This window comes from Falco peregrinus, chromosome 3, assembly GCF_023634155.1.
Source record: "Falco peregrinus isolate bFalPer1 chromosome 3, bFalPer1.pri, whole genome shotgun sequence".
Classification (NCBI taxonomy): Eukaryota; Metazoa; Chordata; class Aves; order Falconiformes; family Falconidae; genus Falco; species Falco peregrinus.
This window is the reverse complement of record NC_073723.1, coordinates 63,403,135-63,429,465: the sequence shown is the minus strand read 5'-3', so window position 1 is coordinate 63,429,465 and position 26,331 is coordinate 63,403,135. Positions and strand designations below refer to the sequence as shown.

Genomic DNA, 26,331 nt, shown 5'->3' with positions numbered 1-26,331 from the left:
AATGCAAGACTCAGAATTATGCCATTTCATGTCATTTTTCTGCCGTTTTTATTAGAACTTACCCGTAATACTTGTGCCTTTTAGTATAACTATATTAGATACCTACAGATATTTTCTGTCCTGTTTACAGTTCTGTGGACTTACATAAATGAACAGCTATACAATTAATGACATTATGGGACAATTCACAACAAGCTGCATTTTGGTTTCTATCTTTGTATGGCTCAAGTGTTTGCATTTTTTAGGATACTATGCTTAGAGAATTTTAGTTACTCCATGGAATTATTACCATAGGAATGTACAAATACATATCAGAAAAAGTACTTCTCTTAGGATGAAGAAAGTATGACAGTACTTACAAAACATTTATTTGAAGTCATACTAAGGTATAAATGAAGCAATACCAAACTATCAAAAGCTACCATCTGTACAATTGTCAAAACACAGTTTTCTTATTCCTTTAAAACTAACAGCTGCATATATTACAAAGCAGTTACAAACTTGTGATGTTTAGGAATCTTAAACAATGAACATTATGAAATGCAAAACAGATCATTTATCAAAACAATTTTAATGAAATTTCTCTTAACTGTCACTTCCCTCCTCCCATCCCAATTAAGGACAAAAAAAAAATAATCTCACTTTTAGTCATGAACTAGTCTTTTAATTTGACAAGCTTTCAAAAAAAAGTGTTTTGATGGAAGTTTTAGGGTTTGGGTTGGTTGGCTGTGGTTTTTTTTCCCCGAACAAGAAGCCTCTCCAAGTATTTTTCTATCAGGAGTTCCAACAGTATCAAACTGTGCAGGCTAGTACAAAAAACGTACACAACGTGTTTTAAAAAGGCTTTTTGAATAGCATTTAGTAGTTAGCAGGCTGCTGGTGTCTTGGGAGAGGTCAAACGGCGTTGGGGAGGGGAAAAAGGAGTTCGTTTTCCATTCCTGTGTGCATGCAACAAGCAGCAAAACACCAAAGTTACTCCAGTTAGCTTGGTATCAGCTCTGCTTTCTGTTAAAAAGGACATAATACAAATGGAGAATGGAAATTGTATCATAGATCTAGACACACAATTACATCAACATAACAATACAGCCCTACTGACTTTTTTTCCAGCACTCTACATCATCAGTTTGGAAGCTATTTTGATTACAAATCCAGTCTGGTAACTGTGCTTTAAGTTTTCCGGATCTGCCTATACTTCAGCTGTTCTAAGTGTTTAAATGTATAGACACTGAAACATAGCATCCACAGTCACAGACCAAATAAACGCTGTGTGGCATACCAATTTAGTCAAGTGTCAGTACATGAGTCTTTATTATAAGCATTAATACACTAAGACAAAAGTTAGCAACTGTGCTTATGCAATTCAAGCCAATGTAATTACAAAAGAAAGTATAGTTAAGTGCATCTTTTTGTATAGTAAGGCTCAATCCTAGGACAAGACACCATGTATTCTGAAATTCCACAGACTTAATTCTGTAACAAAATGTTAATTCCAAATTGGAGCCAAGAATAATTTATGAAAACAAACAAGCAAACAATAAAACAGAAAAAAAACCCACTTTCGAAATACAGTGCAATGGAAGGAGCCTAAAATAATGCTAAAAGTTTCAGTTTTACAACAGCTTACTACCGACTTCAGGGAGTCCTTCTGGCAGCAGCAGTCTTAGACAAGGAGACTGTGCAACCACACCCTGTGCTAGAGAAGTATAAAGTATCCTGTGTCTCCCTATGGAGCCCAAGCAAATAGTTACATAGCTTTGGACATCACACTTCCAAGACAGGACTGCATCTCAGCATTTTTCTGCTACACTGGAAGTAGCACCTGGAACCAGATGACCAATATCAGGCTTGGGCCACTACCATTTCTCGCTCTCCCATTTATCTTGTGATGAAAATGTTAAAGTCCTTCTCTGTTCAACACAGCTAGGGATCTGGAAGCCAGAACTGCCATTCGGGATTGACTGCTGAAGGGCAGGGGCTGAAGGCTACTCTCCAAAAGCGAACTGTCATAGTACTTTACGATAAGCATTTTAAACTCAAAAAAAGCCATCTTAGTAGCTCTGTATGGATGAGAATGGAGGCTAACCCAAGGCATTTGAAAAATATAAAAGGTGGCCACAAAACTTGGAAGCTGCTGCTATGGAATCTGGCCACATCCAGTCCTTACATAGGACACATCCTGTGAAGCTGATTGTACACACTCCACCATACAAATGCAGGGCTCAGATATCAGGATTTCAGTGTGCACAGATCAAAATGGTTTTCAGAAGAGGCAATGAAATTTACCTACTGAACAGCAATTACTACAGAATAAAAACATAACAAAGAGAACAAGTTAATCTGCAATAAGAATGCCGTATGAGGAAGATTTTAAAAACCCAAAACTTTTATTCAATTGATAGTACACCTGCAAAAATGCAAGTAAACTAACATTAGTATATGATTGTTGAAACCATACATTATGGAGTATCTTTTCCTCCTTCCTTTCTGCTACATTATCCCAGTGAAGAACAGAAATTTGTTGCTGGTATTTTTGCTTCACTGTTTAACATGCATCTAAAACAAAAGGGCAGTTATACAGCAGTACAATCAAGCTTCTCCTTGTCTGAACTATTTCAGAAAGTTACTTTTAATAATGTGAAAGGTCTCAAACTGAAAACAGTTGATGACATTGCTTATTTATACGGAATGATTCAGTTATGGCTTATGGTTTTGTTCATTTTTCTCTTAACGCTGGCATAACAGACACCATCACAGAGCAACACTAGAAGAGCTTGTAGAAGTATTCATGCAATAAATCACAGTGCACTTCAATAAAGAAATTATAAAACAAATACGAAAGCTAAGTAAAATTGAGATGATTCAGAGAAGAGACTATTTACTGAAAGTAAGTCTACTAATTAACCTACCTGCTGGCAGATGATCCATTTAGTGAATTCTGTAGACTCGTATTGGCTGAACCTAGAGAGGCATTAAAAATTCCCTGCTGAGAACTACCATTCACTGGACTCCCATTACCTTTCAATATACCAGTACACTTCCAGTTGTCCATGTAATTAGCTGCAAATACAGACATACAAGAAGTGTTAGTTTCTCGTCTGAAGCTCAGCGTTTGATACAACTATGATGTTTCAACTGCTCTGCACCTGGTGTGAATTAGATTTGAACTTCAATACCAATATATAAATTCTAAACAGCTGAGGATCTGGCCCTTTAGCTGTCTGACATTCTCTGCCTATCCACAATTTAAAACTCAGTTTTGTTCAGCAGGCAATTATTTTCCTTTTTACAGTAATTACAATACTATAAAACAAACGAGAACAGTCCAGGAAAAGTGCCACTGGGTGGTGGTTGTTGATTTCGGAAATTTACACAGAAAAAAGCCATTTTCCCTGAACACTGTGACTGAATGTAGATTTTCTGGTTTTGGCAGCAGGCAAAGTTAGTAATGCAGTAGCCATGTTAATTTTTATAATGACAATTTTACATAGTTTGGTGAAAGAATTTAAGGGTACAGTTAAAACTATTCACAGCAGCCTAAATCATGCAAGTGTTCCACCACAGAAAGTTATTTCCTTTTTTTCTGACATGTAAATAGAAATACAAAAATATTTATCATTCACAAATCTAAAATGAACTTTTACTCCAAGGTTATTTCTTTGAGTAAAATTTCTTAAGTGTATTCAGCATGCAAAGAAGCTAATGTATTTCAGGCGGGTGACCTTACCCTTCCAGAGCCTAACACAGCCATCATCACCAGAGGAGGCAAGCACTGTGCCTGTAATATTCCAGCTCACTCGCCACACCTGGGAGTTGTGATTATCAAACTGTGCCACGATATGAATTTCAAATTTTGTTAATCCTCCTGATGAAGTCAATTCTTTCCTGTTTAAGAAAAAAAGTGACATTTCTGCACACAACTGCTCAAAGGTCTGGGCTTGAACATGATGACAAAAAGAGAGGACTACATCTTTCAAGAAGTTTATATCACAATTGTTACTACATTAGGAGTATTGAGATATTCAGACAAAATAACAGACTTGCTCACAGTCTTGTCACCTTAAAAATCAGACTGCTAAAAACAGTCCTGCATACTTGTTACTACTTTTGCTTTGCAGATACTATTAAAATAAGACTATATAGTATGCACCACGTCGCACCAAATAATCTTCCTTTTAAGCTCACCTTAGAGGTTTCAGTGTGAAAATTCGTACATCTTTAGTTGCTACAGCTAAGATGTGGAAAGATCTTCCCAGATTTGGAGCAAATGCAATATCATGTACAGGATCTGTGACAGTCATCAGAGCTTCTGCTTTTGCATACTTCCTGTACAGCATAAGAAATTAACCTTTAATGCCATCAAAATGACCAGTGATGCAAGTTATATAAACCAGACATAGTAGAACAGGGGAAAAGGGATTAGTATACACAATGAGACTTGTAAAAATAAAAAGTTTCTTAACATAAATTTAAGTAACAGTTACAAGCAGATTTCTTCAGAAATGGAATACATCAGATACAGTAACTACTAACAACACAGTGTGCTAAATCATACAACAAAGAACATTACTGTCTACAGTTGAAAAAGGGACACAGACATTCTCCCTTTCACAAATCTAAAGGAAATTTGCATCTCAGTAACTTACTACATTTTCTGTGCTTGTAAGCAGACCACTATCTGCCTCCTCCACTGTTATCATAAACATGTGTCCCATTTTTTTATTTACTACCAGGTAAGTTACAACTTTTCTTTACTGTTAATGCACAGAGAACGTTGTCTGAAGCTAGGCATAAACCCACAAAACACCTTGGCTCCTTTCCCACACCAATCATTCTGACTGAAACACAAGTTGTCTGTCATCATTTAGTTGAAAGTGGTTGTGCACACACTTCCTGGCCTTTTCGGTTTCTGAATTCTTAGCCGTACAAACTGAACTTTCACAGAATGCTGGTAATTCACAGGACTTTCTGTCATTATAAACGTGCTTTTAAAAGGATTTTAAGGTCACCTTGAACAAAATGGTGCCAAGTGCAACACAACTCAAATTTCAACTTTGCCCTATTAATTGCCTGTGCAAAATTAAGCATATAAATTAGCAGAAGCAGAGTAAGCCTCCCGTTAAAATGCTGGTAGGAACATGGCATTTCTGCACCATGACAGAACAAAATTACCAGTATCATGTCTGATTAACAACAGTTACCATTCTGAGGTCTCCCTCTCCTTTTCCATCTAATAGCTCAGAGACAGAATTAATCTATTATTACTATTTACTAACCCCCTCCACATCTATTACCAGGAAAAAAAAGAAAGGCCATAAATTAAAAACTACTTTCAGATCCCAGAAGTGTTATACATTGTCATTTAGCATACCTGGTATTTTCATTATATTCATAAATTTGAACCTTAGCCAGTATATTTGGACTGTTGTCATCACTTCCTACAGCTATCATTGGAGAATGTGCTCGAGAGCTAAAAGGTGAAAATAAATACTGTTATATTTACAGGTGATTCCACAGAAAGTACACCAAATCTTGTTTTAAATTTTAGATGTGTAATCTCTAAAGAAATCAAAACATAACAAAAATAAAATATCACAAGGCAGGGGGATCACAAGGAAACAGAAGTAAGTACTATGCACAGTTACCGGTACAATCTCTGTTCTGTTGACTTGAAAGCCCACTTTATACACCCACTAAGATGAAATCATTAGGAAACATTATTTAGCAATTCAAGATGATGGTCCCAGAGAACAGGATTGATTTTATATATGCATCTGCGGTCAAGTATTTGCCACAAGTTTCATGGCACAGTCTGCATTCTTTGCAGTACTTTTAACGATTGATTTAGTGGGATTTCATTCAGGTTTTGGAAGATAGATTACAAAAGCTAAACGTGGATGAGTTCTAGTTTTTGTATCAACTTTTAACCCCATCCCATGCATTAAAGTGAAAGCCTGTACTCTCAATCTTCAGGACAGACTACTATCAACGAAGAGAAGATTAACTGGATCAGCAGGCCACAGACCACTACGTCTACAGGGAAAGCCAACTAAGCGCTTCCGGACAAACAGAATCCAAAGGAGTTCTGATTGTTTTTTCCCTTCCTGTTATTGCTGGGGGAGGATACAAGATGAAAAGCTAAGGAGAACCTCTACATGTATGTGTTCTGGCTGAGGAATACCCAACCAAACTCCTCTCTGATTCCTTCCTGTTCAAGAAGGTTAAGTATAACACTGAGCTCCTAAGAATCTAACTGTCCCTTTATAAACACTTTCTCTTACGAAAATCCAAGTTAAGTTTTGTGGGATAAATAAAGAGCACTCCATAGCTCTTTAGCTCATTACTTGCTAAAAATAATTAAGCTGGGACTATTACCTCACAGAGCACAAGAGGGCTTTCTGAAACACTCCTCTGGCTCTTGCTTTATTAAAAGAACTGTTAGCAGCTTTCTTTAAGATCTGACTAAAGTACACTCAATCTTCTACATGCAGTTTTAGAATTTATTCTACAAAACTTCAGAACTAACTCTTTAGATCTTCTGCTTAAACCTACAGTTTTAATAACATACCTTGAAGGATTCCAAGAAATACAACTGCAGCTTAGCTTACATGAGATTTCATGCTGCAGTGACCACTGACTAAGGTTCATCACATCTGGAGCTTCATAAATCCTTACAACTCCATCTGCTGAACAGGTTGCTAACATAAGACCCATATGCTTGGGAGCAAACTTCACATCTGTAACAGATGTCCTGCTGTCTACTAGAGTGGTCCTCTTCACCTGCAAAGAAAGGCAGAAATTCTTGAAGGAAATGCTAGAAGTTTCCATTAAAAAATTATCCCCTAAGGAAACTTAATGAAAGTCTGACAACACCATTTCATAGGATCACTTACCTCTTCCATCAAGAACTTAAAAAAACAAGTCTTTACACACCAATGAAGTGGAAAAGTGGCAGGTCATTGCACTAATGCAATTTCAAGCATCAAGAAATATACTCATAGTGGTATCAAAGTTCTGATGCCAAAAAGAGTTGTTTAGATTACGCTTTTTAGGAAAAAAAAACCCAACCGCATAACAGAAGCACAAAATAGAAGAATACTGGCCACAGGCAGTTTGAAACTGTCCTCTTCATTCATACCGGTGACAATATTAACTGCAATGCCTAGCAACACTGCTTTTTAATTTCAGTGCTGCTGAAGTTTACCATGAAACATTTTCCAACTGAAGCATCAAAACAATTATTTCTGATAAGGGAATGGGTGAGTACAGCAGACATTTGACAGGAAGATTAGCTAGGGTGAAAGAGGAAAAAAGTTATAAACATTTGTTTTTCAAGTTGTATCCTCTCCTGGCCAAGAAAGTATGAGTTTGAGCTGAAAGCTATGTATCACAACTGCACCCAGGAGTGAGCTTCCACACCCCACCGGGTCCCAAGACTCCTGACAACTTAAATCTTTGTAATTATGTATTTTAATGTTAGAAAACTTTAGTAGAAAACTGCAGATATTTTAGCCACCTAAAACAAAATGTTTGAGGCAGGAATATTATACTGAGTTATATAAGAGTACACATGAAGAATAGCTGAGAAAATCTGTTTAAATCTAAAATTCTCTTGATGAAATGCTACCTAGAAAATCCACTTCCAAACAATTTCCCCTCAAAACTTGATCTCGTTTGAAAGATGAAAAAGAACAGCATGAGACAGTTTCAGATGAGCTCCTGTCACAGAAAAAAATGTACAACTTTGATTCTACTGCAGATGGAAATTCATGTCTGCAAGTTGCTTGCCAGGGAACATCCTACTAAGAAACACCACCAGCAGTGACACTAATCGGGCCTGAATGTTGTCATCTAGCTGTTTTCCCCAAATACTTCAGGCAAATCAGGGACACTCCATATTAACAGAAGAAAAAGAGTGTGCTTTTTTGCAAAACCAGTAATGTCCAGTAACTTGGTAATTCGAACAATTTGCATGTTCAGTCTTCTGTTTAGTTCTGAAATTTCAACAGTTTGCAGCTTCAGCCCATTATGATAAGCAAACAAATCAGTAAGGCACAGTAAAAAAAAAAAAAAGTGTTTATATGGGCACATATATAAACTGTAATTAATATGTTGAAGTCTCACCCAGTGACTCTGGCCTCGGAGTTTATCATTTGACTCTCCCACTATTTCTTCCCATACAGCTGCTGTTCTATCAAAAGAGCAGGAAGCCAGGACCTGCCCAAATTCAGGATGGGCCCATGTCACACGCCACACAGATCCGCTATGTGTCTGCAAGATAACACCAAAACACTACAGAGTAATGCACTTACTGTATTAGTCCAAGTGATCATACATTTTCATTACTTTCTGCAGAAGCAAAATTAAATTCTAGGAAGTAGTAAGACTAATCCTTAGAAACCCGTGTTCTTTTATAAAGCTCAAAGTTTCACAGCAGCTCTTGCATTTATTCCTTAAGCACTGCAAAGTTTTGTTGCTATTAATTAATAGCTAAAAGGTAATTATTACAAGTGTATTTCAAGGCATTTCTTATTACTCCTTTAAACCGTAACTTCCAAGATAAGATTCTGCCTTGACACAAAAGTACACCTTCATTTTACAATTTTCATCCATTACCGTGCTCGCTTCTAGCTTGTCTATACTCTTCCAAAGCATATGCAGAGCATTACTTATCTTCTCCTTTTTTACATAAAACTCACCCTTCATACCTAGTCAACCTAATGCTTTTCTTTTTAGAGAAGGGAAATTCAAAAGCTTCACTTGCATTTCCACTTACAAGGATTACTGTATCATGGTGTTATTAAAAGTAAGTTTAAAAACAATTCAGAAGCTGAATGCACTAATTACCCTGATGAAGCAGAGTACGTGACAGTTCTCAGAAAGGTTTGGTTAAAAAAACCAAACAACAAGCACACAGAGGTCAGAGGTTGTAACATTTAATAGGAAGAGGTCTGGCTTTTTTTTTTTTTTCTTTTTAAGTCTTACAATATGCAAAAATTAAATATTCAATTAAAAATTAAGGTACTGTTTTCCAACTCCCTAAACACCAGTTACTGCTATGTTTACTGATACAAAGTCTACCAACATTCCTAAGTGCTAATATAAGGCTGCACGCTAGCTTCTGCTTTAGGTAAGAAGTATTAGAGCTGTTTTATAAAAGCAGAGAAAAAATATTTTGCCATTAAGAAATACAGGATCTACAACAAATCAAAAGTATTTCTGCTCTACTAAGTCAGCAAAAATTAAGCATGTTTTTTCAAAAACGAAGGAGAAATTATGGTTATAACGATGTAATTTTTATAAATACAAACCTTCCAGCTGGCAGTGCAATGCCAATCCCCATTTTCACTTTTGTCCCAGACCTATTGAAAAATCAAAATACAATCATACAATTTGTATATAAAGCTTACCAAGTAGTGCTAAAAAACACAGCCATTTAAAAAAGTAATATATATATCACTAAACATTTTCATCTGGAAAACTCTACCTGGCTCAGTACACAACTGCACTTCACTCAAAAACATCCCTACTACAGGTAGGGAGAAGAGGCATACACCTACAAAATCCACTACTGTATGAAAGCTTTCATTTTTTAAACAATACATTATTCACAGATGACAATTTTTTACAGATCTCAACACTTCCCTCTGTTCCATGAGCAGCACTGGCCAGTTTCACTCTAGAGCTCCCACAGTCCTCACCACCACACGTGCTCACATCTGGTCACAAACCCCTGATATGGCTCCTGGCAATTATCCCAGAGACAGAGCAGGATAACAAAAAGTGACACTACTGGGGGAACAGATCTTGTTCCTGTTACTGATATTTCTGCCTTGATTTATAACCACACGCAAGTCACTTAACCTTCCTTTTTCTTAATTTCCCATATATTTTTATCACCTTTTTGACTTCTTTTCTGAAAAATTGTGAAGTCACTCATGAATGTAACTACATGAAAGATACCTTTAAAAGTCTGGCATCCACTCCCATTTGTAATTCACTCGCTATATAACTTTACTGAAAGTCACCTCATTGCGCCATCCTGGATCTCTAACACAACCCTTGCTGTGACCATCACGGCCCAACTCTGTAAATTCTCCTGGCCTGCTATTCTGCAGGGCCCACCTAGTGAGAACAGGACCTACGCCACAAATAGCACTGCTTTACAAGTGTTGCAAAACTCTGTTTAGAGTGAAACTTAACAAGGCAGTCTCACAAAGTATATTTTAACCATGCAAAAGTAAGGTTATTTCGCTAAAGAACATCGATTTTGATTTCTACCTACCTCTTGGCAACTTGCTTAAGAACATTCATTTGAGGCTGCAAGTTTTAAGTGATCAGTTCAGACCAAAGAGTGACATCATTTTGACTTACTTTTTGTTGTCACTTTTAAATATAACCTCAGGAAGAAGGGTTGCTTGTTTAGTTTTACACCTGATATACATTTGACATAACTTTCTACAGAAAAGACCTCACAAAAGATAAGACTGCTCTCTGCAAATTACATCCCTTAGATCTTAACTCTGCAACTCCTGAATTTTTGTCTTAACTTCCCACTCTGCAGAGAAAACGATAAAAGCAGTTAACTTTTCATTTACTATTACTTAATTTCCCGTAAAGGGATGTAAAATAAAGGTTTCTAGTATTCTACAGTTTCCCTAGCCTGCCAGAGCACACGCAGAACTTTTCAGCCTTTTGCTTACTGGTACTTCGTTATGAAAAAGTAGCTTCTTCCCTCTGGGCCCGTCAATAAATACGCATTTTCAGCTGAATCACAAGACAAGCCGCACCGCTGCAGCCGCAGCGGCTGAAGGATGTTTTCCAGCTCAGCACGGGGTCGGGGAAGCAGCCGCGTCCCTGCAGCCGTGCGCGTACACACACAAAGCGCGCCCCGTGCGAACGCTCCCCGGCCCCGCCGGCCCCGCCGGCCCCGCCGCCCGCACCGCAGCCGGGACCTCGGGCGGAACGTGCCCACGGCGGCGGGTCGCGGGCGCCGAGCGCGGCCCTTCGCTCCCCGGGCACGGCGGGGCGGAGCGGTACGGGCCCCTCCCGCCGGGAGGCGCTGGACCGCTGCGCGGGGGAAGGCTGCGCCCCGGCCCGGCCCGGCCCAGCCCGGCCCCGCCGCCCGGTAGGCCGCGCACCGCGGGAGCCGCGCAGGCAGGCGCCGCGCACCCCCCGCACCCCCCCCGCGCAAGGCCCGGCGGCTCCCGCTCACTTTGACGCTCTGGTCGCTGGAGCAGGTCGCCATGCGCCGCCCGTGGAAGTCGAAGGAGACATCGTGGATGAGGTCGCGGTGGTCCGCCGCGATGCTGCGGGCCACGAACATCGCGCCGCGGCCGCCACGCTCCCGCCCGCCCGCGCGGCCCAGGCACGCGCCCTCCTCACGCGGCGGGGCGGGGCAACGGCCACCGCCGGCTCGCGCGCAGCCGCCAGAGCCCGCCGCGCGCCCTCGCCGCTTATGCGCGTGCGCCCTTCTGCCCGCCGCCGCCGGGAGCCTCCCCCGCCGGCCGCTCCGCCCCGGGGGCAGCGTCGGGGCGGGCTGTCGAGCCGGCCGGCGCGGCTTCAAACGGCGAGTCTGGCGCGCCAGGCAGCAAAGCGGCCCAGCGCCGCGTGAGCGCTCGCTCGCGTGCGTCGGGGCGTTAATTCCTCCGCAGGTAACGGCGGGGCGCGGGCTGCCGTGGGGAGGCACAGAGGCCCCGGCAGCTCCGAGAGCCGGGGTGCCCTGGCCGGGCGGCTTCCCCCGGCCTGCGTCGCCTCTGAGGTGACACCTTTCTGCCGCCTTCGTTACGGCTGGGCCCTGCGAAGGGCTTTTTGCTACCTGCCCCTGTAAAGGCGTACGCGAAACGGCCGGTTGCCGCGGTGTGGGCGCCGGGCGGCTGGCGGGGCCGCTACGCGCCAGCAGGGGGCGGCAAGCGACAGGCTCGCGCTGCCGCGGGGGCCGGGCTGGGCGGGCCCGCGCGCGCTGCAGTGCGCCGCCGCCTCACGGCCCCGCTGCCGCCTCCGCGCGGCGCTGCGGCTGGCCCGGCCCGCAGGCACTCTCCGCAGCCACGTAGCCCACCCGGGTGATCGCGGTTGCCTTGTGTTACCGCTGTCCCCCCTTCGCCCCTGTCCTCCGGAGCGCTTTGGGCCTGAGGGGCGCTGCTGCCGTTTCCGCCTTCCCGTCTCTTGCCGCCGAGGCCGTCGCCATCTCCCGCGCCGAGCAGGCGCCGTGGGGGCTGGGCGCAGTTACCTCACCTTACCTGCAGCGTTGGAGCTCACTGTAATGATGCAAATCAATAAGCGGGCAGAGGAAACTGCCAACACGACAGCGTAGTACTTACATCATTGACTTACAGTTTACGATTGACCGTACTAACGAGTACCGTCAGATGAGCCCTGAAGCTGTCACCCCAAATCTGGGTGAAGTCACCCCAGATCTGGGTGAAGTCCCCGCGTGTGGAAGAGCCGATCCACACAGGGACGTTCGTCTCTTGCCTGTCTGCACGGAGATGGGCGCTCAGCGGTAATCCACAACGCCAGCACATCCCTTAACGCATCGTGAAGCATTTTATACGCTTTGAACAATTGTTTACAATTACATTTATTGACAATTATCATTGGCTCTGACGAGCCTCGCTCCATTTAAAGGTACAGTGGTTTGGGGTTGTGGGTTCTTTTTTTTTTTCCACCGCTCACGTTCCTTGAGGAGGGGCTTAGCGGGGGGCTCTCTTTGCTCGAGGGTGGATCTTTTAGTATGCTAATCAGGGTAGCTCACACATAGTTGAAGTAATTTTCTGTTTGGTCTCATTAACTATTTGGTTCTCCTTGAGCTTAGCTTGACCTATTTATGATGTCTACTCCTTCTCCCAAGGCCATGTCTTGTTAACTATTTGCAAGGATTAATTAACATCCTCTGTTTTTAAAATTTTCTTGGTTTCCATTATAGATTTCTACATTTTTTTCTTCTTCGAAGTAAACAATTCTGTCAAGAATACTGTGGTGCAAAAGATTGAGACCTGATTCTCGAGGACAGGTGTGTAGGGGTTAAATTTGGAAGGTTTGTAGGGAGGGTGAAGCAAGTGATATACAACGCAGACAGTGAAGGAATGCACAGTCCAGCTGGAAACGCCGAGTGAGGCATGGTAGGTACTGGCTAGCATCACAGACGGTGAAGCAGATGAAGCAGAACAGAGACTTGCACGAGGTAGAAAACACATCACAAGTGACTGAGGTCTGGGCGGGAACTGTGGACCACTAACGACTAGTGTGTAGTCACAAGGCTGCACCGAACAAATTAACCAAAGCAGCCGAGCTCTTGAGGGCTCAATACTCTCGCCACTGAAATACCAACTTCCAGGGAGTCCCTCAGTAGCAGAAGCCCTTTCTTCTAGTTTGTATCCTGCGGTATCCTGCGGTATCAGCTTGCACACCAGATCACGCAGCTCTCGGTGCTAATATTTTTTAAATACCGTTCATTCATCATGTCATTGAGCACAAGTTTTGTCCATTGTCTTGTTTTTAAGGCATGTTTCATCTGTAAGCCATGGTATTTACTAGCTATTCTGAAGCTAATTACAATGGCTGATAAATACTGACAAAGGAAAAATAATAATTAATTTGCTACAATCCAAATAGTAATAATGCAATTAGTAGATTTAAGAGACAAATAATGAAATTATGATGCTGGTAATAAGTGACAGCAAACACGCTTGTATTTAACTGTGCTTTATTTCAGTTTCAAAACTACTCAAGTCATTAGGACACCTTCACTGCCCTATAGCTACGATGCAGTTTCCAGATCATATATTAAGTGATTAAGGAAGAGAATAAAATCTAAAGTTTCCTGAAATCAGACATATCAAATTCTCTTGATTCATGTCCAATTCAGACCTTTTCTAGAACATTTTTTGTATCTCCAGCTTTATCAGGAGATTACTTTTACCATTTGAAAAAGGACTTTTGATTCTCACCTCATTTAAAATTATCATGTTTGGTCATGGCAATAGGGAGTCAAATTCTGTCCGCTTGGTGAAGAGGTTTTGTTATGGAATGTCCAAATACTTAACAGAATTATAAAGAAACCATTAACTGCTTGTGGAGTAAGCCTGGCAGTTTGGGTTTGACGTTTAATGCGTTTATTTTTACAAACTGTAAACTACATTCCATAGCAACTGACGGAGCTGCTGTTATACGCCACAGAGATCACTTCACTGTGTTCTGCATAATTTGCAAGCATACTTAATATGCAAGCGTTTAACAAACTAATGCATGTGTTTCATTAGTAGACCTCATCTGAAGACTAGATGTGCTGTACTCAAATGTAATAAGGAATGACAGTAGATTAATGATAATAGGTTGGGATAAATGACAACAAACTTAGACTTGAAGGGACACTATGGCTTTAAGATGCTAGGATTTTGTTATTTTAATGATACTGGGTAAGGAGAAGCTAACATGTTGAAAAATATTTTGTTACCCAAGTACAGGGAGTATGACAAAAATGTTTTCAATTACAGAGAATGGAAAATGTGGAAGGATTTAAAAGAAAAAATACCAGCTGGTTTTACATTCTTATATAAGTTGGTAGGTTAAAAATGGTAATTTTTTAAAAATACTATAGCTAAATGTTAATGAAGAACATGGGATTTGAGTTGAAGAGAAGAATTTGCAAATAGTTGTCAAGATCGTTAAGACATCTAAGTTTTACCTATTTATATCAGTGGAGAATTTGGTTCGGAGATTGTAAATAATACAGAAAATTTGTAAAGCATTTTAAAAAATGAGGAGCTAATGAGAGGAAGGAGGAAACATTTTCTTGTTTTGGAAGATGGTATTGCACAATTCCTCTCCTAGAGGGAACCTCACTTTGGACTGTAGGGCCATGGTCATACACGTATGTGTACGCCCACACCCACACATGTGCAATCACACGCAATCACTTTGGAGGTCGAAATTTCACTATTTTCTAAATAATGGATAAAATTTAAGTAACGCAATATGAGAAGCAAGCAAACTTGATTGTTCCTGATAGTTCCAGCACTGTAATTGGAGAGGTATTATTTTTTTCTTGCTAGAAGGAAAACACTCATAGGTAAGAATAAAACAAACAAAAAACCTCAACATAAATATTCATGCATTTATTTGGACTGATAAGGAGTAAGATTTTATTTTTTTAATCTTCTTTCAGCATGATTAGAGATATTTGTACTTTGAAATTTCATTTGCTGCTTAATTCAAATAGCTGGAGAGACAGTACCTAATAAAAACATTAAAAGCTGTTTTAATTTTTTTTTAGTTCATGGCAGTTCCTCTGATGCTTGATTTTGTTAGCTATTTTTGGGAAATGTCTTTTACTGTAAACCCTTGATTATATTTATTTAAAAATTTCTTTTTTTTTTTTTTGAGTCAGTGATTCAGCTGTTAAAAACCTGCTCTTTTGCAATTTTTAGTAATGTAATGATTTTGTCAATGTTACCAAGTATTATTGTTTGTTTCAGAACAATCACTATGGAAAAAGTGCTAACCACCCTTAGTTGCGTAATTTCATGCCAAGAGGAAAAGAGTCGTCTAAAAATTAGGGTCACTGAGGAGACTTGTATAGGAAACTTATGAAACAAACATGGACAGGCCATATAAGGGAAGCAAACAGGTTTGGTGCTCGGTCAGCTGTAACTATAGGGTCGACTATTCTTTGAGACTCCCTAGAGACTCTAGTACATGTAAGGAGCATGCGCAATACTTAATTAACATAACACTGCTTATTGAATGAGTATGTATGATTTTTCCAAGAAATGTAATGCATAAACATGTGTATGGTCTCTATAATCTTGCCTAGATGTAACGTACAGCATGCATGTTAGGTGGAACAATCCCCCATGCATCCAGCACTGCAATAAAGGAATGCCTGCTTCTCAGTGATACGTTGGTGTTACGGAGTTTTCTTATTCCCAGCTTCAGTGACATCAACACTCTAAGTATATTACAACTAGTGAATTCATATTTTTCACCTGCTTAAATTTTATTTATTTCTTAAATACTTCTTCAGCCAGTAATACCAGTATAGTTGGAGCTGGGCAGAATTGTCGGATTCACAAATAATTGGCATCAGTCTGTTTCATTTGAATAATATATAAATATTTAAATGTCACAAATGCTCATTTTTGTTTGACCTAAAATGTTTATTGCCTTTGACAAGACAACAAAACCCATACACTTCAAATCAAGACTAAGCTTTTTTTCTTACATTCTAGTTTGGTCACTAAGCAAAAAAAACCTTTTTTTTTTTTTTTAATACATATACACATACACAATTTATTTCATCATTTAAATATAATCTACCCCTGTCCTCAGTCTCTAGATTCAATGCAGGTAATTCAGTTTAGATTTATTTAGAAACTGGGTCAATAATCCTCACTTACTTAAAAAAAATCCAGGAAACATGGGGAACTGTCATCGCAGAATGTTAATTTACCATTGTGTCTGATTTCAGTCAATACCCAGGAATGAGATAAATACATTTACCTCACACAGACATTTGTATCAGCTGTTTTTTGTTAGTGGAAAGACTGACACAGAACTAAGGTTCAATAGAGGAAATGCTTCATAGTGAAACATCAAAATTAGTGAAGGGATGAGGGCACAAGATACACCCTTTGTTAAGGCAAGCAGTCATTAAATAGACAATCAAGTGGAGTGGGTGGCATCCGGTCTAACTAAGAGGCATCTGCATCTTCTGGGAAATGAAATAATGCTAATTTAAATTCTTTTAAATGGCCAGACTATATCCTGGATTAAAAGTAAAATAAGATCAGTTGAATAAGATCAAATCTCTCTGGATCTCTTCAGGAAGATTTCAAATGCTATAAAATAAATTTGCTATAAAAGCTAACATCAAAAAAGCGATTTTCCAATGCTCTAACATGAGCGTAAGGTGTCTGGAACCACAGAAGACTTGACATCTAGGGTAGTATGGTAAATCAGATAGAAATAATGTGAATAGCTGTGCAGTTTAAATGTTTTACTTCCTCACTTAGGTCTAACAAACCCTTCTTATTCTGTTGCCTATTTCTAATCTTAGGAATAAATATTTTAATTTCTTTTTATCTTAATTTAGATGAAATTAAGAATGAATTCAAGATTACTGCCTAGCAAGACATTCCCCTTTGAATGGTGCTAACAAATCTAGGAAGCAAGTCACCGAGTGCTGCAAAGTGCTGCAGCTCCCTGCTGCACTCCACAGTATCCAGAGGGTAGTGAAGTTGGAGCATGATAGGATGATCCAAGCCACCATGGCCACGGTCAGGAGGGCATCAGCATCATTCATTACTGATGGTAACCAGAACACTGTGCTGTGTAGGAAGATAACGGGAAGCGTGCTTGAACTCACTGGAAACCCCAGGAAATGTGCAGCTTCCAGTTACTGAGCCATGAATTAGAATTCAATGATTAGCTAACCTCAGTGTTTTCCTCTTACTCTTGGAGCTGAACAGTAAAGACATTCAGTTCGTGGTGATGGTGTGCATGAGGTGGAAAAGACAGTTGCATTTTAACCTTACTATTTTCTGGATCATGTGCAGAGGAAGACCATACTGAATTATGGCAATCTTGATACATTTTTTTTAACATTTGGGTTCAGTATTATCTCTAGATTAAATTAAATTGAACATAATTGAACACAGCATAGGAGAAGAAAGAGAAGTATCTATAATAAGGTTAGTTTTTCACTTTTGACATAGTAGGGCAATTTTGTTCTCAAATTGACTGGATAAATACACATAACTTAATTTACTTCTGCTGGAAGTTCAGTGTAACTGTATTAGCATTGGTGGAGAAACCCTCATTCAAAGTGGCTATAGCTGATATTGCCTTGGATTTAAAGAAAATACAGTCGGTACTTTCCTTTTTCCCTTTTGACCTTCTTCAAGTAAAAGATGCTCTTGCCTGTAGGGGGAGATTTTAGAAGATACAAAGGCCGGCCCAAAGGAGAGTAAATCAAGAACTGTATGCATTAAGGTTGTTTATATTGGCATAGGACAGAGGGTGAGGAAGCCTGGTTCATATGGCTACCTCTATCGTATGCTTCAGTCCTGTCTGTACTAGAAGCTGATCTGTAACGGACAATCATGGATTATCATGCTAAAGCAGTTTACAGAACATTTACAGGTTCCATTCCTGGTAACTATTGAAAAATATTATTGTTGACAGGGGAGACCTGCCTGACGCTGTGAAAGTTGCACACTTCTCTCTACGATGTTTTCCTTAACTTAAAAACTGGATTCCAAACAATTTATAATATTGCATAGGCAGTAAAATAATATCTCTTCTTTTGAGATTCCTGGATTAGAAATACAGAGTGGTATTATCAAACAATTAGATTCAGAAAAAAAAATCTAGTAAATCTAGTCATTAAGTAGGCTGCTTAGCTTTGAGAATCTTGAAGCTTAACGATTAGAAGGTTTGAAAATGTTAGGCATGCTGCCAGCAAGTGGTCTTGTAGGTGTAACATACTGTGTCGTATGAACTAGAAATCTAACGGTGGATGTTTCAGACACAGGATGAATTCTTGTCTAGGAAAAAGAATACCAGCAATTATTGCTATGACGGGTAAGTCAAATTAAGAGGACCACTTACCAGGCATGAGTGGCAGACCATGGAAAGAAATTAGTAGCAAAATTAGGTTTCATGGGCATAAAGGAGGGTAAATAAAGTCCCCAAGTCTTTACATGAGTAAACTGAGAGTAAAACTCCTACAGGCAATTAAAGAAAACAGAGGAGTGACCTTTTCTTTACGTGTCACCCCGCTTCGTTGCTGCTGCAGTTAGTGTTCCACTTACAACATGTTAATATTTGTTTTGCTAGGAAATTAATAGAATGCCCCAAACTGAAATTAAAACTTAGTTTACCTATAAAAGGGCTATTAGAAAGAGGCAAGAAAAAGATATGCTCCAACTCCATAGAACTACATTTTACCACATAATGTAAAAAAAAGACTATAGGAAGATGAAGTAAGCAAAATAGTAATTGATTAATCCAAGAAATGCCATTCGAGCAAAACAGCCCGTCATAATCAAGTATAGCTTTGGCAGCACGTAAAAGATGAGTTAAAGGGGAACTGGAGTGATGTTATGCAAGTAAGTGGCTTATGGATGGAAAACTATTCTCAGTCATATGAACGTGCAAAGAAATATCAGAGAAAATCTGAATGACAGACTGACAAGCAACATGACTGACAAGCAATATAACTGACAGCTAGGAAGGGAATACTAACAGCTTCCTAACAGATGAATATGAAGCTTGGTCTCAGATTGTGTAACTACATCAGAGCTATCTTTAAACTAGTGACCTAAAGTTGGGAAATAGAAACAGAGCTTGTAGGAGTAAAAATGGAAAATAGCTGTCCCTGAGAGTTTTCACAGTAAAAACAGACAAAAAGTCTAAACTCGGCAGCAGTGGCTTTCCTCTGTCTGTTTTGGTGTGTATGGAAAGAAACAGCAGAAGTGGAAAAAGACATATAAATCGATTACAAAGTTGACAGTTAAACCATTTCTGCAGACTACTGAATGCAATATTAAAGATGTTGCTTACAGAATGGCTGTTCATGCTTGTTTATAAGCTAAGGAAGCCTTTAACGCCTTTACTTGCGGGTGGTAACACGTAGCTTTCACCACCTTAAAAAAAGGTTTCACAGCACCACCAGATACCACAGTAATATTTAGTCATTTGGACAGTGGGCTCAGACAGGATTTGGTGAACTGTGTTTGAAGCAGGACCTCACCCCACCAATTTTTACTCTCCCCAGATGACCTGCCCTTCCTATGGCCTGGAGCCTGCCCCTTTGCATGTCAAAAGCTGCCGCACAGCACTGAACTGTCTCATCTGTCCCCCTCCTGATGGAGGACCCTGCAACATGCACTTCTGTCTCCAGTGATCACCCTTCTGCCTTCTAGAGTCCACTCCTTCAGGAACCCCACACATGAGCCAACTCCCATTTCCTTCAGCAGTCTACTCACAAGGGGGAAGAGAGGTGCCGCTGAGGGAAGGAGCAAATCTTACAGCCTTTCCTCCTCAGCCTCTGGCCTGTGGGATGGAGAGGCTGCAGATGGCAACCCTCCTGCTCCGAGGAGGTGGAGGCAGGGGCGCAGCTGCAGTGGGGCAGGGAAAGCAGGGCTGGACCATGTTACACAGGGTGGTTTCTCACAGGGTACGATTTGATGCCAGACACACGATGCCACCCACCCCAAATGTGACTTCATTTCATTTACTGTAGGTGTATCTTTAAATTATTTTTTCCTTTAAATGGAGTTTTTCTTTCTCACGTTTTTGAAGTGAGTGTACAATTTGATGTGATCTGCTTAATAGATTGAAAGGTCTTATTTAAGTGGTTGGTTACTGGCAGTGACTCAAAGCTTCTCCATCTACAGGAAAAGTTGAATTTTGCAGCAGTACTAGTCAGAGTCTGTATAAAAAGAAGACGGGGTTGTGGAAGGTGGAGGTGCACAAAGAACTTGGGTCATAACAACCCCACACAATGGCTTGGGGCAGAGTGGCTGGAAAGCTGCTTGGTGGAAAAGGACCTGGGGGTGCTGGTTGGCAGCTGGCTGAATGTGAGCCAGCAGTGTACGCACGTGTCACAGCATCCTCGCTTGTATCAGAAACAGTGTGGCCAGCAGGACCAGGGTTTGTCCTGCTGTGATTGTCCCCCTGTACTCAGCACTGGTGAGGCTGCACCTCGAATGCTGGGTTCAGTTTTGGGCCCCTCACTTCAAGAGGGATGTTGAGGTGCGGGAGTGTGTCCAGAGAAGGGCAACAAAGTAGGTCTCTTCTCCCAGATAACAAGTGACAGGACAAGGGGGAAAGGCCTCAAGTTGCACCAGGGGAGGTTTAGATCTGATATTAAGAAAACTTTCTTCACTGAAAGAGTGGCCAAGCATTGGAACAGGCTGCCCAGGGAGGTGGTGGAGTCACTATCCCTGGAAGCATTTAAGAAATGTGTAGATGCAGCACTTAGGGACGTGGTTTAGTGGTGGACTTGGCAGTCCTGAGTTAATGGTTGGACTTGACAATCTTAAAGGTCTTTGTCAACCTAAATGATTCTATGATTCTGTGAAAAGCGTGGAGGAAAGAGGGAGGTACAGAGATAGCCACTGTGGAGACAGGCTGAGAAGACTAAGTGGGGTTTTGGCTGACTAGGAGGAGAACGAAGAGGCCCTCTTCATCCATCACTGGATCCCATACCTTCAGTCTCTAGATTCAGGAGGTTGTGCCTCTCATTGCCCACACTCCTTATCTCTCAAGCAGCAAAGTCATCATTTACATCTGCACTGCTGCCGGGGCTCAGCTGCTCCTGTAACGGGGAAGGGCAGAGACAGGACTGAGTCAGAAGAGCCAGGTTTGCTACTGCCTCTGGTGCATACTGACTCTGAGAGGGAGTATAAAACGCCTATAAATACAGTATAACATGTATACATACAGTATAAAAGTATAAATTACTCAGGCCTGGAGAGTTTGCCAGCAGGATGTAGAAATCAGTTGTTCGTGTAGCATGAACAGTTCAAACGTGTGGTCTTCCTCTCCACAGGAGAAAGGCCTTGGCAGAGGAAAGAGCGGAGCTTGGCTGCTCTTTATTGGGACCATTTTGCCACCCTGAACATCTGCATCCATAGACAACCTGCCTACATTGCCTATACCTGCAGCTGGCCCTGCTGTTATCTATTTACATAAAAGAAAGACTCTAAAGTTAAAATGGAGACTTCAGCATTGCCTGTCCATAGAAATAAATGTCTTTGAGGATTTTTTTATTATTATTTGGAAAAAAGAAGAATACATTCTTTTATTAAGGCATAATACATGAACATTTGGTAAAAATCTGAATTCATAGTGCAGCTGAGGTGGTACAATACAGTTGGAAAGATGACCACAATACAATGTTATCGTTGCAGTAATAGGTATGGAAGTAACTTGCTCATTTCTCTTGTTACATAATCAAAACTTCTGTTGTCAGGAAGTGTAACAAACAAGCTTCATTAAAATGCTATTAGGTATAATAGGTTAAAGAGCTTTTGAAATTAATGATTTAGGAAAACCACATATTCCCCACACCCAACAGGATCACTCATTTAAAAAAAAAATATTTAAGCGCCTGTACAAAGGCATTAATATATTTCTGCATCTACAAGGGCAGTAGTTTAACAAACACAGGGCCTATCCTAAAAACAGCCTTATACTTCTGACTGCCAGCGAAAGAATAATCCTTGGGGCCATTTTCATGTATCTGAAAGTGTGTGCTTAAGAAATCACGATCTATTACATGCTCCAGGACTAACAGGAATCCCAGCTAGGGCAAGTGGCTGTACTTACAGACCACCTCAGACTTCAAGGAACCCTGTTGAAAGGGTAATGTGAAAGGGCATACCCAAGGGTTTCAAACTGTGAAAAGACACTTTCATCTCTTCTCATGTAGAACAGACTCTGTCTCTCTCTCAGATTTCAAATTTCCACATGGTGTATGGGTAGACTACGTAATAGATTTGGAATCACCTATTTATGAATGCCATGTTATGTACGTTATGTATAGCCTCTAGATCATTGTGAGACATAACAAGATGGAGTTAACTAAGAAACAGTCCAGCAACGTAGTCCTGATAGTATATATCAGCAAATGTTAAACGCACAATGCTGGAGTAATTTTCTATTTTGACCACCATTAGAAGAAGCTAAACATATCTGTCTAGGAAGGTTTCCAACTCCAGTAGAGCAAACACCGAAGGTTCCCTAGATGTCTGCTACATACTCCTCCCTCTGACATTTCTAAGAGCAAAGATGATTAATTTATTCTGACAATAATAATAGTTCATTGTTCCCAAAGCATTTGAAACATCTGGATTAAGAACACACAATGACATCCCAGACAAGGTTCCAGGAGAAGCATACTTGAATTTCCAGGAGATACATGACTACATAAGCTAATTTCCCATTCACTGGAAATTTTGAAAATGTTTTTTTGTGCTCACTTAAGGCTTTTCCCCTGCCATGAAATTCCCACTAACAAAAACACTGCCTCACAGTCAGCTGTAAGAGTGCACTCCCTTCGAAGAGAAACCGTATGGTGATTTTATACTCATCACCAACCACTTTATTCATCACAGACCTCAACCCAGAGGTACAGTTAGATCAGAATCATAACAAGGAGAAATTTCCAACAGGAATTGCTGTGAGGACACATTACCCAAGGGACCCATCATTAGATTCAGCAAAGAATTCACAGAGTTTTGATATTGTGTAAACTGTATGGTCATAGTTTATGTTAACGTATTTTCAATGAAATTATTTCTAAACTTCACTGTCACAAGACAAGAATCAGGTCTGCATATTGTTAAATCTCCTTTCTACAGACTTGTACTAACTAGCATGTTTAGTTGGCCTTACAGGAATAAGGGATGTTTGTGCTGTGACAGATACTTAAACTGAAAACTCCAGACACATGTCAAAACAAACACAGTCCAAAGCTAAAAGCCCACCCGCAGTATGAACACTGAAAAGAGCACAGAGTATTTTAAGGCATGTTCACATGGTGGCTTAGGATTAATGGCACTTTGAACAGTCCCACACAGCTCCATTGTGGAAGCTTATTAGCAACTGCTCAACAGTGAGTACTCCTTTCAGCAAAGGTCAGGTGAGTGCTAATTACCAGCTGTTGCTTCCTGCCCAAGGTAAGTCGCATGCCATTTTGTGGAGAAAACAATGTCTATTAGACATTATTTCTACTAACACAACTTATTCAACATTTCACAAAAAATATCTGCTTTTGAGCAAACTGAAATATAACTATTTCAGATTTGTGCCTCTTTGCTGAGTGGCTGATGTACTGTCACCAAGTACTAAGCATTAACTTTTGAGCCTATGTCCTTCAGACATCTGAAATACAAAGAGCATACACAGCACGTTGCAGTGCTCTATGGGAGGATGGCAGAAACAGATGATATTTATATACACAAGTATTACGCACAGAGTATAAACACATGCATGAAATGTTGCACAGAAACGTTCTGTGCATGGGGATTACTTATCCACTGTCTCTTGAATTACACAGATTAGCCAAACAAAAAATTATTTCATTTTCCCCCCAATAACGCTATATTCTAATGTTGAAAGAGGTAAACTTCAAAGAGTTAATCATGCATTTATCTGCATGATTATTAAAAGTATCTGCCCTATTTTTTATAGATGTATTTTTAAATTATCGAGAAAAATATAATTCAGTACTTGGTAATTCTAGCTAATTTAATTTCCATCACATCTGGTAACACTTGGTAGATTTAAAAGTATACATATATGCAACTCACATTATAAAACAATTGTATAAAATGCTGTGCGGGTAAATTTCCATTTAGAGCAATGTGGGGGGGGTGGGGGGTGTATAACTTGCAGCATAGATTTCACTGATCTAATTCATTATTGAACCTATTAATGAGTCATTCCTCTGTGTAAACAAGGCCCTCCCAACTACTTCCTCTCTCAGGAAAGTGAAAGGTAAAAGGAAGTTTTACTGTCACCCTGAAAGGCATATATATTTATGTTTTAAAAACAGAATCATGGCATTCCTTCATTGGAACCTCCTTTCCAAAGATACTCAGGATTTATTCCAATTACTGTGGCAGATATGTGTAAATTCTATATTAATGGTGCACACTGTTGATGCGTATTTGACAGCAGATTTAGCTGTAATAGCTAATGCAGTTACCTCCTTCAGCTATCTGCCTCATCCTACTTTCCAAGGTTGCTGAAACTGGAAATTAACTGAGAATTATCCTTATTCCTTTTTATGGGACCAAGAACTACTGGAATCACAGGATTTGTAACGTTGCCCAGAGAAAACCCCTAGAACCAAGAGTGTATGTGTGGCGGTTTCACAAAGAATGCTTCCGACTTCTCATTTCACAATTGCTGCTGTCGTATTTATTCCTTATATGGTATTCACCAGCCAAAATACATTCTGAATCTGGAAATCAGATTGCATATCTATAACTTCTGAATACATTATCTATAAGGTATTATCAATGTGTTGAGAAGCAATAGGAAATCAGGGGCATACTGATTGCAATATAAACGTTAATGTAACAACTTGTTAGTGTATATAAATAGGGGCTTATGGAAGTCATATATCTTAATCTCCTCCTCACAGAATCACTTTCAATAATTTAATCACCAGACTCAACTAAATATTCTCTTAATCAAGAAAACCAAAGGCCAAAACTAAGGTGGTCTTGCTTAAACACATTAAAAAAACCCTTTGCTTTTCCTCTGCATCCTGTCTTCCCTAGGTAGTGCTTATGAGAGGGCTGTTAAGAAGAAAACAGCCATCTTGGACAAAGAAAATCAGTTTCAAGTGAAGAGAGCTTCCAAAATTAGTGTAAGAGAATGGGAACTAGAAGCTAGCCGAGATGTTAAAGTGACCCTGGGGGATATTTCTTGACAAATACAATCTCAATAACATACTTTGGCTTTTTATCTCTCTGTAGTGTTGCTCTATTACTGCAAATCTGTGTTAGCAATTACATTATTTTACACTGAAATCTTGAGAAGAATCTGACTCTGAGTGATCTAACACACAATGAAGACATTTCTGACATAAAAGGATGCCAAAGTAAAGAAAATTGTGTACTAGGACCGTTTTCTTTGTGACAGATCACTTCCAGTGTACTTCAAGGGTACTACTGGCTGCCAGTAAAGAAGCTGCAGTGGTCTGTTTGAAAAGTACCATAAAGTTTTTAAAAAAAGAAAACAATATCCTTTGATGACTAGTGATGTCTCTTGGCATACAGTGAGATAGTAGGAAAAAAGATCTAAAATTCAAAAGATCCAGAGAATGTCACACACCCATTCTGATACTGGACACGTTCTGTACAAGGGTGCTTTCCTCCCCAGGTTGTTAATTCCAGTAAGTGGTAGTGTCATGACCTGAGCTGCTGGAACTGTTCCACTGGCTAAAATAAGACGTTAAAGACCTTGACAGCATTCCAATTGCAAAACTTGTGTTATGGATCCTTCTTTCAGTACATTACACTCAGTTTTTATTTTCTTTGAGAAAACAAACAAATTGGTTTAGCAGTTGCAGCATTTCATATGCCATAAGGGTACGAATTAGAGGTTTTAAATGTCTGGACCAAAGAAAACACAGCATATATTGAGAAATGAATATATTTGTTATGCAAAACAGATTTTTTTAAGACTCCTTACTTTAGTAGATTAGTTTCAAAGCCATTTTTGTGAGAGACATTATCAAAGAATAGAAGGGAAGATAAATTTTACATGCACTATTAATTTGCTTTGTTAGGAAATCATACTGCCTGAAAA

General features: G+C 40.1%; 1 protein-coding gene across 1 annotated transcript in view; it reads right to left on the bottom strand.

Annotated features, from left to right (window-relative positions):
• Window positions 1–11,443, bottom strand: part of CEP192 (centrosomal protein 192) — an 88,566-nt gene extending 77,123 nt beyond the window's left edge. Inside the window, exons 1-8 of the mRNA XM_055799884.1 lie at window positions 11,216–11,443; window positions 9,312–9,362; window positions 8,125–8,271; window positions 6,569–6,780; window positions 5,372–5,470; window positions 4,186–4,326; window positions 3,728–3,885; window positions 2,910–3,060 (exon numbers count right to left, since the gene is read on the bottom strand). Coding sequence (XP_055655859.1) covers window positions 2,910–3,060; window positions 3,728–3,885; window positions 4,186–4,326; window positions 5,372–5,470; window positions 6,569–6,780; window positions 8,125–8,271; window positions 9,312–9,362; window positions 11,216–11,326 — 1,070 coding nt within the window. The 5' untranslated portion in view covers window positions 11,327–11,443. The remainder of the gene's footprint in view (window positions 1–2,909; window positions 3,061–3,727; window positions 3,886–4,185; window positions 4,327–5,371; window positions 5,471–6,568; window positions 6,781–8,124; window positions 8,272–9,311; window positions 9,363–11,215) is intronic.
• Window positions 11,444–26,331: the final 14,888 nt, after the last annotated feature.